General features: G+C 39.0%; 2 protein-coding genes across 2 annotated transcripts; both read left to right on the top strand.

Moving 5' to 3' along the window:
• The first annotated feature begins 1,533 nt into the window (after positions 1–1,533).
• Task7 (TWIK-related acid-sensitive K[+] channel 7) lies at positions 1,534–9,683 on the top strand. Its single transcript, XM_076308508.1, has 5 exons — positions 1,534–1,893; positions 2,452–2,607; positions 3,412–3,755; positions 4,084–4,202; positions 5,745–9,683. The coding sequence occupies exons 1-5, from the start codon at positions 1,767–1,769 to the stop codon at positions 6,004–6,006; spliced, it is 1,008 nt and encodes a 335-aa protein (XP_076164623.1). The 5' UTR covers positions 1,534–1,766; the 3' UTR covers positions 6,007–9,683.
• Positions 9,684–9,973: 290 nt separating this feature from the next.
• LOC143146129 (potassium/sodium hyperpolarization-activated cyclic nucleotide-gated channel 1) lies at positions 9,974–14,295 on the top strand. Its single transcript, XM_076310138.1, has 12 exons — positions 9,974–10,209; positions 10,488–10,716; positions 10,822–10,856; positions 10,988–11,174; positions 11,413–11,436; positions 11,527–11,661; positions 11,773–11,965; positions 12,470–12,661; positions 12,900–13,123; positions 13,765–13,996; positions 14,099–14,120; positions 14,223–14,295. Exons 1-12 carry the CDS (start codon positions 9,974–9,976, stop codon positions 14,293–14,295), a joined length of 1,782 nt encoding a protein of 593 aa, XP_076166253.1.
• Positions 14,296–14,618: the final 323 nt, after the last annotated feature.

Genomic DNA, 14,618 nt, shown 5'->3' with positions numbered 1-14,618 from the left:
GACTTGAGTCACATAACGTTCTTTCATTCTAAACTAAGTCTATTGTATATTTTCTTTTTGGATTTCAGGGAGTGAATAATTTCAAACCCCTACCTTTAGGGTTTACTATGATAAGATTGACAATATTCTAATGTTCCTCCACCCAAAAATATCTTTTACAAACTTCAATGCAATCTCAAGGAAGTCAACTATCAATTATAATACTTATACGAATAATCTTTCCTCTATTACCAATACCTGGTCTCCCTATCTTTACATCTTTTTTAAATTCGATCCAATTCCAAGATCGTCAACTCTCAAGATTCCCTGATAATCCTCCAGGACTGACAATTACTTTTCTTCTGCACCCATAATCTCACCCTTACCTGCTCTCCAAAGAATCTCTATTACCAATAGAGCTGGTCTCACTATCTTTAGGACATCCCTTTCAACTTTGACCCAATCTCAAGAGCATCAACTCTCAAGATTTCCTGATAATCCTTTAGAATTCACAATTACTTTCACGAACAATCTTTCCTTCTGCACCCATAATCTCACCCTCACCTGCTCTCCAAATAATCTCTGTTACCAATAGAACTACTCTTGCTATCTCCAGAACATCCTTTCCAATCTCATGAACTCCAACTCTCAAAATTCCCTGATAATCCTCCACGTGATAACAATTACTTTCACGAACAATCTTTCCTTCTGCACCCATAATCTCACCCTTACCTGCTCTCCAAAGAATCTCTGTTACCAATAGAACTAGTCTTGCTATCTCCAGAACATCCTTTCCAACCTAAAGATCGCCAACTCTCGAGATTCCCTAATAATCCTCCAGGGGCTAACAATTACTTTCACGAACAATCTTTCCTTCTGCATCCACCATTTCACTCTTACCAGTTCTCCAAAGAATCTCTATTACCAATAGAGCTGGTCTCCCTATCTCCAGAACATCTTTCCAACCTAAAGATCGCCAACTCTCGAGATTCTCTGATAATTCTCCAGGATTCACAATTACTTTCCTTTTGCACCCATAATTTCACCCTTACCAGCTCTCCAAAGAATCTCTATTACCAATAGCGCTGGTCTCGCAATCTCCAGAACATCCTTTCCAATCTCATGAACTCCAACTCTCAAAATTCCCTGAGAGTCCTCCAGGTGCTAACAATTACTTTCACGAACAATCTTTCCTTCTGCACCCTTACCAGTTCTCCAAAGAATCTCTATTACCAATAGAGCTGGTCTCCCTATCTCCAGAACATCTTTCCAACCTAAAGATCCCCAACTCTCGAGATTCCCTGATAATCCTCCAGGACTAACAAATAGTTTCGTAACCAATCTCGTCACGTTGATCCAGCCAACGCACGATAAATCGTCACGTTCCTCACCGAGTCGGTGTTATCAATCGCCGGTCTGGTCGGTCCGCGAACCGGTAGTGTTTCCATGGAGGTTATCCCGACGCCCGTGTACGATCAATACTTCATCCTGTCGCGTCGGAACGAGCGGCGAGCGGCGCGGTGGGTGTTGGCCTTCGTGGATCGTGTCACGCGTCTCGACGGTTTACCACGAAACGTTCCTGCGAACGTGTCGCGGTGCCCACGTTAGCGTCCTGTAACGAAAATGTCGCCGGTGTCACGGCTCTGTCACGGTTCCCAGTGGCGCGAGTGAGTAGCGGCCTGACCAATCGTTCCCACTACGGTCCAGCGCGTGGATACACCACTGTTTGCGACGAGTTCCCCGGTTAACGACGTGGCGACGCTCACCGCGGCTCTCAGACCGCGAAGATGAAGAGGCAGAATGTCAGGACCCTGTCTCTGGTAGTGTGCACCTTCACGTATCTGCTGATCGGAGCGGCGGTGTTCGACGCGCTCGAGTCGAACACGGAGAGGAAGCGTTGGGAGTTTCTCTCCGGTGAGTTCCTTTTGAAAAAAGAAAACAAAAAGAAGGAGGGAGAGCCGAAGTGTGGGGGAGGGGGTAGTAAAATTATTTTGGGGAAATTTTCAAAGTGAAAGTTTGCGTCTTTATCGATGAATTGGGATTAAATTTGCAAATTAAATCGTGGAGCTTCCGAACTCTTTGGAAATATGTATTTTTCTGCGAACAGAAATTACGATCTGGAATTAAACAGTATGGAAATTGAACTATCTTTCGCGTTGACGCGAACTTGCAAAAGCTTGGTAAGCTTTGTAAGCTTGGAAGTGTTTTTTTTTCTTTTTTTTTTCTTAGTTTTAGAAATTTGTACAGTGAGTATTTTCTATTATTCTAATAATAGAAAATTGTCGTTTAGGATGTTTGAATCGTTCTGTTTTTTCTTCTTTTTTTTTTTTTTGATTTGATGTTGTTTTCGAGTGGTTCCGCGCGCGTGACCGGTCGATCGTCGGAGTGACAATTAGGGAAACGTGGTTTTTGTATATCGACGAATCGTGATCGTTGTCGTGTGTCGTTCACGTGTTACGTTCGTCGCTTCAGAGGTTCGTCGGAGCATGATGAAGAAGTACAACATCACGCAGGAGGATTACAGGATGCTGGAGATCGTTATTATAGAGAACAAACCGCACAAGGCGGGCCCACAATGGAAATTCGCGGGTGCCTTTTATTTCGCCACTCTTGTACTTGCTATGATTGGTAAGTTGCACGTTTTCACCTCGTGGGGAAGGGGGAGGGGGCTGGTAAAATTATTCCACCGCGTTTTCACGGAAAAACATACCGAACGCGAGGGTACGTGGGTCGAAATTTAAATATACCGCGCTTAATCGATATCGAGGCACAACCTTGGAATTTAAAGTCTGCGATAATGTTATGCACTACCCTTGCTATTTCGAGAAACCTTTTTTGTAACGCGTGCAATTTTTATGAGACCTTACGGACGATGGAAAATATAGATTTGTTACTAATAGAGTATACTGTCAAACACAGTATTATTATTACGTGTAAAATTAACGTACAGCGCGATTTGTAAAATAATTAAGTAGAAACAGTGAAACGTGAGACACAACGAATTGAGTTTTGAACGAAAGTAGAAATTATTATTCTACAATTTTGTTTTTCGCTACTAATTTACGTCTTAGCACCGGAATTGTATAATTGTTAAAAGTAAAAAATAATGCTTTTGAAATTTTTCCCGCGTTTATATCTTAACATTGTGTAATCGTTCGAAATAGAAAATAACGTTTGGGGAACTTTATCTAAATCCACGTTACAATGTTACAATATTCTTGGATGTAGGGAATAATATTTTTATAATTTTTCTTTTCGTAGTTTTTCTACTCTTCCCTTCGTAATAAATTCGATTTTCATTTGAAAATAAATTCATAGAGAGATCGAACGATCTCTCGTTCGATAATTTGTTGTTTAAATTATTTAGAAATTTTTCATTCGATTTTGACAGTTCTTCTTATGCTTCATTACCATTTTCCCTTACGTTTTGAGGCTATGGACACTCGACTCCAGTCACCATAGGCGGGAAAGCGTTTTGCATGGCGTACGCCATGGTGGGAATCCCCCTGGGGCTCGTGATGTTCCAGAGCATCGGTGAACGTTTGAACAAGTTCGCTTCTGTCGTGATCAAACGAGCAAAGTCGTATCTACGATGTAAGAAAACAGAGGCGACCGAAATGAATCTCATGCTCGCTACTGGTATGCTCTCGAGTATAATAATCACCACCGGAGCAGCTGTGTTTTCGCGTTACGAGGGTTGGAGCTACTTCGACAGCTTCTATTACTGCTTCGTGACACTGACCACTATTGGTTTCGGTGATTACGTCGCTCTTCAGGTAAATTTCAATCGATTTTCATACGTATATCTTTCGAGAGTTGTGTTACTCGAATGAATCATTTGTGTGAAATTTATAAGAGGAAAAGAAATTAATATACGACTTCAAATTCATTGACCCGAAACAAATCGTAGATCTTGGATTCGTTAATCGGAAATGAATCAACGATCTTGAATTTATTCAAGTGAAATAAATTGAAAGTTTAGAATTTTGTTTTCAAATTCTTGGAAAATTCTGTATCCTTATTCTGTTCTTTGAATTGATTTCGTTGAGTGGTGGAAGTGTACATAATTGAGAAACTGATCATTTTTATTCGCAAACATTGCAGAACGACCATGCACTTTCCAACAAACCTGGATACGTGGCCTTAAGTTTAGTCTTCATTTTATTCGGCTTAGCAGTCGTCGCTGCCAGCATAAACTTGTTGGTGCTCCGTTTTATGACAATGTAAGTACACGTTTTTTTCATTCAAGAATCTCTGTGTGCGCGTGTTCCCTTATCGCGATCCATAGCCTACTAAGAAGCTCATTGTGAATGTAGGTCATATCGAAAATGTGATTTTTATATCGGCTTCTGTGCCCGTTAGCCCATTTAACTTTCCTACGAAGTGAACGTAAAGATTCTCTTTCATAATAAAATTTAATTTTCCTATAAAGAAAGAGTGGAGAAAAGTACTAGTATTTTTTCACGAAATGAAGATATAATGGACGAAAAGTTGTCGACAAAGTACAGTAATTCTTTACATCTTTGGTCAAAATCTTAAAAAAAAAATATTTGGCTGCGTCTCACCATACAAAAAGAAAGAATTTTAATTCTTCTAACTCGGACTTAATAAGTATTCCACAGTCTCTTCTTTGTATCGCTCTCCTTTACTCCTCCCTTGAGTAGCGAGCTCTTAACGAATTCAACTTTACAAATCATACCACGTCACCTTTTATCGACTGTCCCTAACATTTTTTATTCACCCCTGTGCTTCTCTATTTCATGTATCCGCGAGCTCTTAACGAATTAAACTTCTTCGGTCGTACCACGTCACATTTCACCAACACTTTCTATCATTTACAGTTCACTCCTGCATTCCTCTATTCCATACACCTGCGATCTCTTAACGAATTAAACTTCTTGACCGTACCACGTCACATTTATAGACCCTACCTACCATTTCTAGTTCATTCTACTCGAATTCGTACACTTCGTGAGCTCTTAACAAATTAAACTTCTTCGGTCGTATTACGTTACATTTTACCAATACTTCTTATCATTTGCAGTTCACTCCTGCTCTCCTCCATTCCATACACCTGCGATTTCTTAACGAATTAAACTTCTTGACCGTACCACGTCCCACTCTACCGCCCCTATTTACCGTTTCTCGTTTACTCTACCCGAATTCGTACACTCTGTGAGCTCTTAACAAATTAAACTTCCTCCGGTCATACCACGTTACATTTTACCAATACTTTCTATTATTTGTACTTCACTCCTGCTCTCCCCTATTTCATACACCGGTAAGCTCTTAACGAATTAAACTTCTTCGGTCGTACCACGTCACATTTTACCGATCCTATTTACTATTTCTCGTTCACTCTACCAATTCGTCCACCAGTGAGCTCTTAACGAATTACACTTCTTCGGTCGTACCACATCACATTTTACCAATACTTTCTATCATTTGTACTTCACTCCTGCTCTCCCCTATTCTATAGACATTGAGCTCTTAACGAATTAAACTTCTTGACCGTAGCACCTCCCACTCTACCGCCCCTATTTACCATTTCTCGTTCACTCTACTCCAATTCGTCCACCAGTGAGCTCTCAACGAATGAAACTTCTTTACCATACCACCTCCCACTCTACAGCCCCAACCTACAATTTCTCGTTCTACCCCAATTCGTCCACCAGTGAGCTCTCAACGAATCGAACCTCTCCGACTACACCGTGTCGCGTTCCATCGATTCTGAGCCTCTCTAATCGCTCGTTTCCCTTGAACAGGAACACGGGGGACGCGCGCCGCGAGGACAACGAGCTCCAGCCGGCATCGCACCACGTTCTCACCCTGGACGGCGAGGTGGTCGCCGTGAACGGTAAACTATTGGCCGGTCACGTGCCGATAGTCCACGATACGGACGACTGCGTGAGCGTGTGCTCGTGCACGTGTCTCAGACCAGCGAACTCCGAGCTACTCGATCAGGGTTACCAAGGGTACAGGCCACCGACCTCTGCCGGGCTCCGCGTGAAACGCGCATCCGTCTGATGGAAGGAGTTCCGTCGTCGCAGTTTACGTCGTCGACTGTCGAGGGCCGACAGCAGGGAGCTGCTCGGCATCGACGTGTAAAATCGGTTTCGAAAACGTCACAAAGGGCCACCGCTGTCCCTCCCTCCCCCCACCCCCTCACCCCCAATTTAAAAGAAGAGAACAGAGACGAGTACCGTTGACGTGGGGCGGATGGATCCAACGGGTGATCCGCAGCAACTGTGTTCTCAGGATTTACCCTGAAGCGTTCAAGGACACGCGCGTTCGTTCATTTTTTGAAGTTCGTATTTTGACGAGAGAGCTCCGGGTACCATCCACGCGCGATGGTCGTTCGTAGGTTCGTCGCGGTTCAAGCACAAGTTAATTTAATTCCACCGTTTGTAATACACGAACGTAATAATAATAATAATAACTAGACGGTAGCGACGGTTACCGAGAGAATATTTCATAGCGTTTGTAGACGATTTTGTAACGATTTCGTACATTTCATATCGTTCCAAGTATACCGGAGAGCCGGGGTGAATGGTTCTTGGCGGGCGGTTCGGGTGTAGAATTTTTTCAAGATAAAGAAACGATCGGGTGTGTGAATCGCGTGAATTTAACGATCGGTAGAGTTAATCGTAGACACTGGATAGTATTTCTATCGCGGGAACTAAATTTATGGACGAGAATGATACAGAGCTACGGAGCAAGGATTTCTATTTGTGGACGTCACTCAGGGGCATTCTTTGGAGCTCTATACAGTACGTGTCACGTTCGAGGGCTAGTCGTGTTACTGGAGTTCTAGGATAATTGTTGTACCGCGGACGTAGCGAGACTCGTGTTCGGATTCGGGATTACGATCGTCCCTTACAGGGTTGCTTTTTCGATGGAACTGTTTGTTTTTTTTTTTTTTTTTGTTAAAACGGTGTATATCTTGGGAAATGTTGTAGAAAGCGAGGGTACTCGTTTTCGATGACGAAGTACCTGGCACAGGTGGAGGAATTTTGTTTGGAATGGAAATAAGAAAGCACTGTTCGAAATAACACTTTACTCTTTCATTTCCCACAATGTTATCTCGAAGCGACCGAAATATCGATTTCTACGAAATAATAAGTATTTTAAACGAGCTTCGAGGTAACAGTGTCGTCGTTCGCGTAACGAATGAATATTTACCCGCCTGTGTAAACATTTATTCGTTATTTAAAAGTAGAATGTTGATAATATTTTAACGATGTATATAGCAAAAGTTCGTATAGAAAACTGTTGGACACTTTGTATATTTATAAAATATAAACGAAGTATATTTGTTACATTAATTTCTCTTTTTTTTTTCAATTATTATATCAATCACTTTAATGACGCAAAAGTAATTGTAACTTTGCGTGTCGAATAATTCTTCGAAATTACGTTTCGGGATCACGTGGATTAGTTTCCAAATTTTTTCAATTTTCCATCATCTCGAATAGTCAATCACTATTCTCGAATTTACACTGCGACCCTGATCCGGGTCTGGTGTTTAGTACAAATAATTGCTCGATATTACTATGATAATAATCTCGTTCAATCGATTTTTTCCATGACTTTTCAAAAATTTATCAAAATTTAAGTCCACTCGGGTGTTGACAGTTTGACAATTCAATGTGACGCGAGATGTTAACGGACAATTAGATAATTCTTGTAAGGGACGAAGCAATCTCGTCTTGCGAGAATCGAAATAGCGAAGATTGGATTTTCGTCCAAGATCGAGTGGATTTCGCGCTAATTATTTATACGTATATATAGAGTATATATATATACACACAAAAATACCCTGGCCTCAATAGAGTGATTGTTAAATATATACAATTCGATGTTTGTACCAGTAGACGTAACATGAAAGTCACCGTAACGCCGCGAAGCATTTGTGTAATCATCGATCGATGGGGGTAGCACCACCATTTTGTAGCCACGTGAATTGCGATCGTAAGAGGGTCGATGCGATTTGCTTGCAAATTGTGCACATTGTCGCCCCGACTGACCTATAGTATTAACGTAGCGCAACCAGTATCTGCCTTTTCGCCCCCTCTACTCACCTTCTATAGAGATCCTCCCCAAGATCGCATAAGTGCCAAGAAAGGTGATGATCGTCGCGCTATTCATCGAGAAAATCGCGAGAAACCAGCCGGTTGTGTCGGTTCGGCGCGCGCACCTCGAAATTTTTCGTTAATTCCTAGTATTTTCTCGGTTACGTCGCTTCGCGAAATAAAATTGCTCCGAACGGGGTAAAAACTATCGCTCCGTGTAGGGGATATTGCCAGGATCACGTAGATACCAAGAAAAATGGGGGTCGTCGCGCTACTTTTCAAGAAAATTGCGAAAAACTGCCCAGTCGTGTCGGTTCGGCGCGCGCATCCCGACATATCTCAAAGTTTCAGCGACGCAGTTCTTCGAAACGGAATTTTTCCCGCGAATTTTTCGACCAAGGAGAACACGCTGACTCGTAGTCCCCTTCCCTCTCCTTTAACGAAAGAATGGGAAAATTTCTTTTCAATATTTACCAATTGTAGATATACAAAACTCTTTATCGAATAGGAGTGAAAAATTTTTATGTAGCCTTTGGAGCAATATTTATTTATCAGTAATTTTTGCTGCGAATAAATAATTCTCCGAAGGCTGTGCTGGAACGTTTAATTCTTTTTTGTTTATATCGAACGAAATTTTAAGGAACGTGTACAGAAATAAATTGAAGAAATTTCTGGTTACGCCAATGGCTGGTTGCATCGATCTTTTTTACGATCGCGGCTCAAACGATATTAATGTTATTGTAAACGAGCGACGAAGAACACATCTAAGGGTCGTATTTTTTTAACCAATTAGAAGATATACTAAACGACAAACAGGAATATCCGGGAAGACTGATAGTTGAAGTTAAATTAATTGAGTAGCTGTTACTTTTTTAACGATTTTCTAGTACCATTTAACCCTCCGACGAGGTAAATCGAGAGAATTGAATTTCTGAATAGAAAATATTAATTTCTACGATATCGTCGGTTGAAGAATTGTTCCTGAATGTTCTATTTGTTGTCAACTTTGCCATTCAAGAACACTTTACTTCGCGTAAAGTAATTTTAAAAATTGAAATTTGTCGAACATTTAGAAATTTAGGATTCTAGACACCAAGAAGTTTCAATATATAATTATTTAAAAGCTTTCAAATATTTCATTTGCAAATAAAATATACACATCCGAGGAACCCAAATTTTTAGATTCATTTTAAGTAAAGGCTAAACGCATAAATATTTAATCGACGATATTTTAATGTTTCGATTGCTTTAATGGAACATTTGTAAAATTCCAAAACTTCGTAACTGATCAAGAACAAAACCAGTTGGAGGGTTAACAAAAGTATTTCGTTTTCTCCCAATTCCAGCTCACAGTCACCACAGTGTTTCGTTGTCCCACCCGTGGTTCTAGTTTGTCAATGACGATAGTTGATCCGGGCGATTGATACACGCACAAATTGTCACATGTTCATTTACCAAGATTCCAGCGAGCCAACAAACCATTGTCACACGGTATGCACTTTGTAAATACAAGTAATAGAACGCACTCGTTTGTATACTTGTACCTTAGTTCATAGACGTTTATTGTACTGCAATGACGAGGGACGCGATTGGGTATATTTTTTATCGTCGACAATTTTTTAATAAACGACAGTTCACTATCTCGTGCACCACGTTTATTACCATCCTGTCCATGTTCGTTCAAATTCAAATCGATAATTAAATTTGACAAACTTCCGATCGTAATTCGCAGAACATCCCTGCAGAGTATTTTTGATTAAAAAAATACTGTAAAAGGAACAGAAAGATCGAATAAACGCGTTCGAGGTGGTAAGAAAATATCATATTTCTCTATTAAATTTAAATATTGTCTCACGATTGAAAATTCGAATTTTAATTATAAATTTCCGAACAAAGGTTAAGGGACCGAGAACATTTCAAACATGGAGGAACACGTGTGTGAATTGCCACATATCTTTGGAAACGAAGGTCGATTTACTTCTTTAATAAACTTGAAGAAGTTAACTTTAAGTCAGGTGTGGACGAATCTGATCAAGGCCAGTGGAAAAACACCAAGGTCAAGAATATTCTTCGACAACTGGGCAGCTCTGTCTGCTGAGAGAAGGAGACACGAAACTCTAGCACATCCCTGGATCATACACCCTTTTAGCCTCTTTAGGTGTTTGAATATCGCGTGAAAATAAATTTATCGATCATGGTCCCTACACTCGGAATTTCTTGAATTTCTTTCATACATAATCGTGTCGTTCAATGTGCCACAATATCGTGAAAATATTTTACATTTCGTAACCCTTTAAACGTATATAATTACAGAACTACGATATATTTATTTTTCGTTCGTATGAATATTATTAGCTGTTATCTATTGTTAAGAATTTTATTTTTCCAGTGAAATAATTTCTCAAGTTTCTTTCTTTTAATTAAAAATATATTTAGGTTCATCTGGGATGTAATAATGAGTGTGATATACTTGATAGCATTTCTGACTATCCCATTCTTGATCTGCTTCATTGTGATGGCCCACGATGGTATCTATATGGATGAATGGAATCTTTTCGTTTACGCGTTCTGTTGGTTGGACATAATATTCAACTGTGTCACAGGTTACAATGATCGAAAAAGCAGGATCATCGAGATGGAACCATGGAAGATATTAAAGTACCTTGTATTTTATTACCACGATTAATATTTTATTTATCGCCGAAGAAAGTGTTGCTCGGTATATTCGGTAACTTTTATTTGTTACTGAAACAAATATTGTTTACTGCAGAAAATATTGTCCATTTTAGTAAACTACTCATTCGAGTAAACTGCTCAAATTAATCATTCATTTTTTTCCACCATTCTCAGTTTAATTCTCTGTTTCATTTTTTTTCTTTTTTTTTCTTTCTTTAAATTAGTTAACTTTTACTTAAACACAATTATTTCCATCATAGACATTACCTTTGTGGCTTCCTCTTAGTGGATATTCTTTCATCGCTGCCATGGGACCGTATAACACTGTCATGGCGGCGAACACCAGGAGAGGAGTCCAATCACATTGTCGTTTTGATAAATCTTCTGCCACTTTTGAAGCTGTTGCGTTACGGCTCCATCAATTTCAAAATTTACGAATTGTTCACGGTAAAATTGTATTCTACGAACGTCTATCGAACTCGATTGGGTGTTCGTTGTTTCAATTGCACGCGATATTAATTACTTCAACATGTTTAATTTTTCGAAGCTTGCTAACTCTTCCTCTATTTTTCGAAAATACTGTTTTTTTTTTTAACAAAAATAAGGCGAGAAGTTTAATAAATTATATCGAATAACAGTAGGATAAAAATCTCTAATACATCGATACTTAAATGGGTACTGTTAGATTGGTACTTGTTGTTTACAATCGGTACTGATTTATTATTTTAAAAATACACAATATCGGTAAATATAATTATATTTATATATACATTATATTTATATATTTCTTTTATTTTAGTATTTCGATATAATGCATTTTTACTACCAAATGTTAACCATGCTGATGTTTGGTTTTTACTTGATGTTCTGGTTTTCTTGTATGTGCTACTTGATACCTGTTTTGGTCCTCCATTTTCAAAACACGGTGCCAGAAGTAAGCAATCGTTTCTCGTACAATAGTTACACGATTATTACGAATTAAAATAATTAAAAGTTATTTGCACAAAGCTGTGGAAATTTAATTATACTAGTGTTTGCTTCACAGAAGTGTACCGAGTGTTGGATGCTAGGATCAATGAGCGCCACTGTACTGTTTAGATTCTTGCACTCGCTTTTCATGGTCATCGGAAAACTTTCAGCTGCTGGTTATGGATTATACTTGCCAGAAACAGATGGACTTCTTATACTGAGTACCATCTTAATGGTGATGGGTACATTGTTCGCGTGTTATGTAATAGGTGAATTCTTGCACGAGTCGAACTTTATTTTTTCTAAATATATCGCGCAAGAATTCTAAAAATTATTTGTTGCGATATAAAATCGTGGGTAATTAACCTACTGTCAAGATATCACATACTACTCAAATGCTACTTAAATACCTGAATATTTGAATACTATATACAGTACTTGAGTATTCGAATACTATATACAGTAATTGAGTATTCCAATATTATATACAGTACTTGAGTATTCGAATACTATATACAGTGATTGAGTATTCGAATAGTATATACAGTACTGAGTATTCGAATACTATATACAGTACTTGAGTATTCGAATACTACTTGAATAATCGAGTATCAGAATACTATTCAAATACTCAAATATTCGATTACCAATCGAGTAGGGTTTGAATACTATTTAAATACTCGAGTATTTTGTTAAATTCAAATTAATTTCTTTATATTATTCGACTACAAGTACCTTTAAATCGATCATTTTCGTGCTTCAATCGTTTCCAGTCATACTAATTCAAATAAAGGCAGGAAGAATGGCGTCCAAAACGAAATTTCTAGTAATCATGAACCAAGTGGTTGCTTACGCGAGACATAAGCAACTGCCCTTGCACATGAAGAATCGTCTTCTGGCGTACTATCAGTATCGTTTCAGGAACAGCTACTTCCACGAGAAATCGCTTCTGGCGAACCTCTCAGGTAATGTATAGCTCTAAGCTGGAAAGATGACTTCTGAATTAATTAGAATGTATGAGGATATTTGTGTAATGAGGTCGAAGGATGTTTGCTTGATCGTAGGTCTTCGAAAGTTGACTGAAACGTCTAACCCAAAACTATTCACAATTTCCTCCAGATGTCAACTTCTCAACTCCGCACAGTACATAGTTCTATTCGATCTGGTTTTCAATGTTTCTACAAACATCTTACGATGTTACAGAATCACTGCGTCAGGAAATTGCGCTCCAGTCGAGTCATCGTTTGGTCAAAAACGTGGCAATCTTCAACACCTTGCCAAAACACATTCTGCGAATGATCGTGAAGAATCTAAAGTTCGAACTGTACCTGCCGAACGACGTAATCGTGAAAGCTGGCGCTCATGGTGACTGCATGTTCTTTCTATCGGCTGGGACTGTCTCTGTGCTGACTCACATGGGGAAGGAGGTAACCATTACGAAATTTTTTAAACGACTTTGGTGTCCATAGATAGAATACAACTTTAGATTTGGGTTAACCTCTTCGAGGACGGCGTGTATGTGCTCGTTCAATTTTTAAATTGTTTCGAATATTGCAATGTGGAAGTATTCGACAGAATAACGAATAAATACTCAAGTATTCGATTACCATTCGAGTAGGGTTTAAATATTGTTTAAATACTCGAGTATTCGAACTCGAGTATTCGAACTCGAGTATTCGAACCCGAGAATTCAAACTCGAGTATTCGAACTGGAGTAGTCGAACTCGAGTAGTCGAACTCAAGCATTTGAACTCGAGTATTCGAACTCGAGTATTCGAACTCGAGTATTCGAACTCGAGTATTCGAACTCGAGTGTTCGAACTCGAGTAGTCGAACTCGAGTATTCGAACCCGTGAATTCAAACTCGAGTATTCGAACTCGAGTATTTTGTTAAATTCAAATTGATCCACAACTGATCCACTGACTATACGACTATTTTTCGTCATTGTGATCCACATAGATATGTCATTTGGAGAATTCGTTTTGGAAATTTGACCCAATTCACCGATGTGATAATAATTTGGCCAATTGACTATACGACTATTTTCTGTGATTGTAATTCGTTCAGATTTGTCACTTGGAAGATGGCGCGCATTTCGGTGAGGTGGCGCTTTTGGTTCCCGATCAGAGAAGAGTCGCGAGCGTAATCGCGATCGAGGTGTGCGAGGTGTATCGATTGGATCGTCGAGATTTCCGGAAATGCATCGCGGTGCACACGGAACTGTTCGCGAACATTGAGAGAATCGCGACCGAGAGACTCGAGAGGGTTTTGCTCGTCGAGAAACAATACAAACGCAACAGTGAGCCGAACGAGACCGAATGAAACCGACTGTTAATACAAAATAACTGGAAAATTGTCCAGACACAACTATAAATATCCTAACGATACGGTATTAAAATAGAGTTGTTATTAAACGTTACGACGTAACGTTTCTTTTATGTAATAATTGAAATAAAAGTTCGACGAACAATTTAGAAAAATTTCACCAGCATTTAGAAACGAACAAACTACCAAAGTCGTTACAGAGATACAACATTTTTAGTTTTCAAGGATAACCATACCAAGCACTACAGTACCGTATTTCTGAACAAAGAATAATCATGCTGATCGTTTAACCATATATTTAAGGATCTTATATATTATTATTGTCCATACATTGTTTGTATAGTGGCATTCCTTTATGTCTACCTTTATTTTATAATTATATATATTTATATATTATATTATATTAATCGTTACCTAAGATACTTACAGTTACAAATACACTCACTAAAATCTTTAGCACTGTTGCGACGAACTATGCACGTATAGATAATACACTGGAGACACGAATAAGTGATTAATTTATTTTCATTCTTTTTCTTTCTTTTTTTTTTTGGCAATCCTCTTTCCCGCGAAACGCTCGAACCTTTTTTCGGTGT

The sequence above is a fragment of the Ptiloglossa arizonensis genome, chromosome 4 (genome assembly GCF_051014685.1).
Source record: "Ptiloglossa arizonensis isolate GNS036 chromosome 4, iyPtiAriz1_principal, whole genome shotgun sequence".
NCBI classification, from domain to species: Eukaryota; Metazoa; Arthropoda; class Insecta; order Hymenoptera; family Colletidae; genus Ptiloglossa; species Ptiloglossa arizonensis.
Note: the sequence above shows the minus strand (reverse complement) of the source record. Positions and strands in the feature narration are given on the sequence as shown.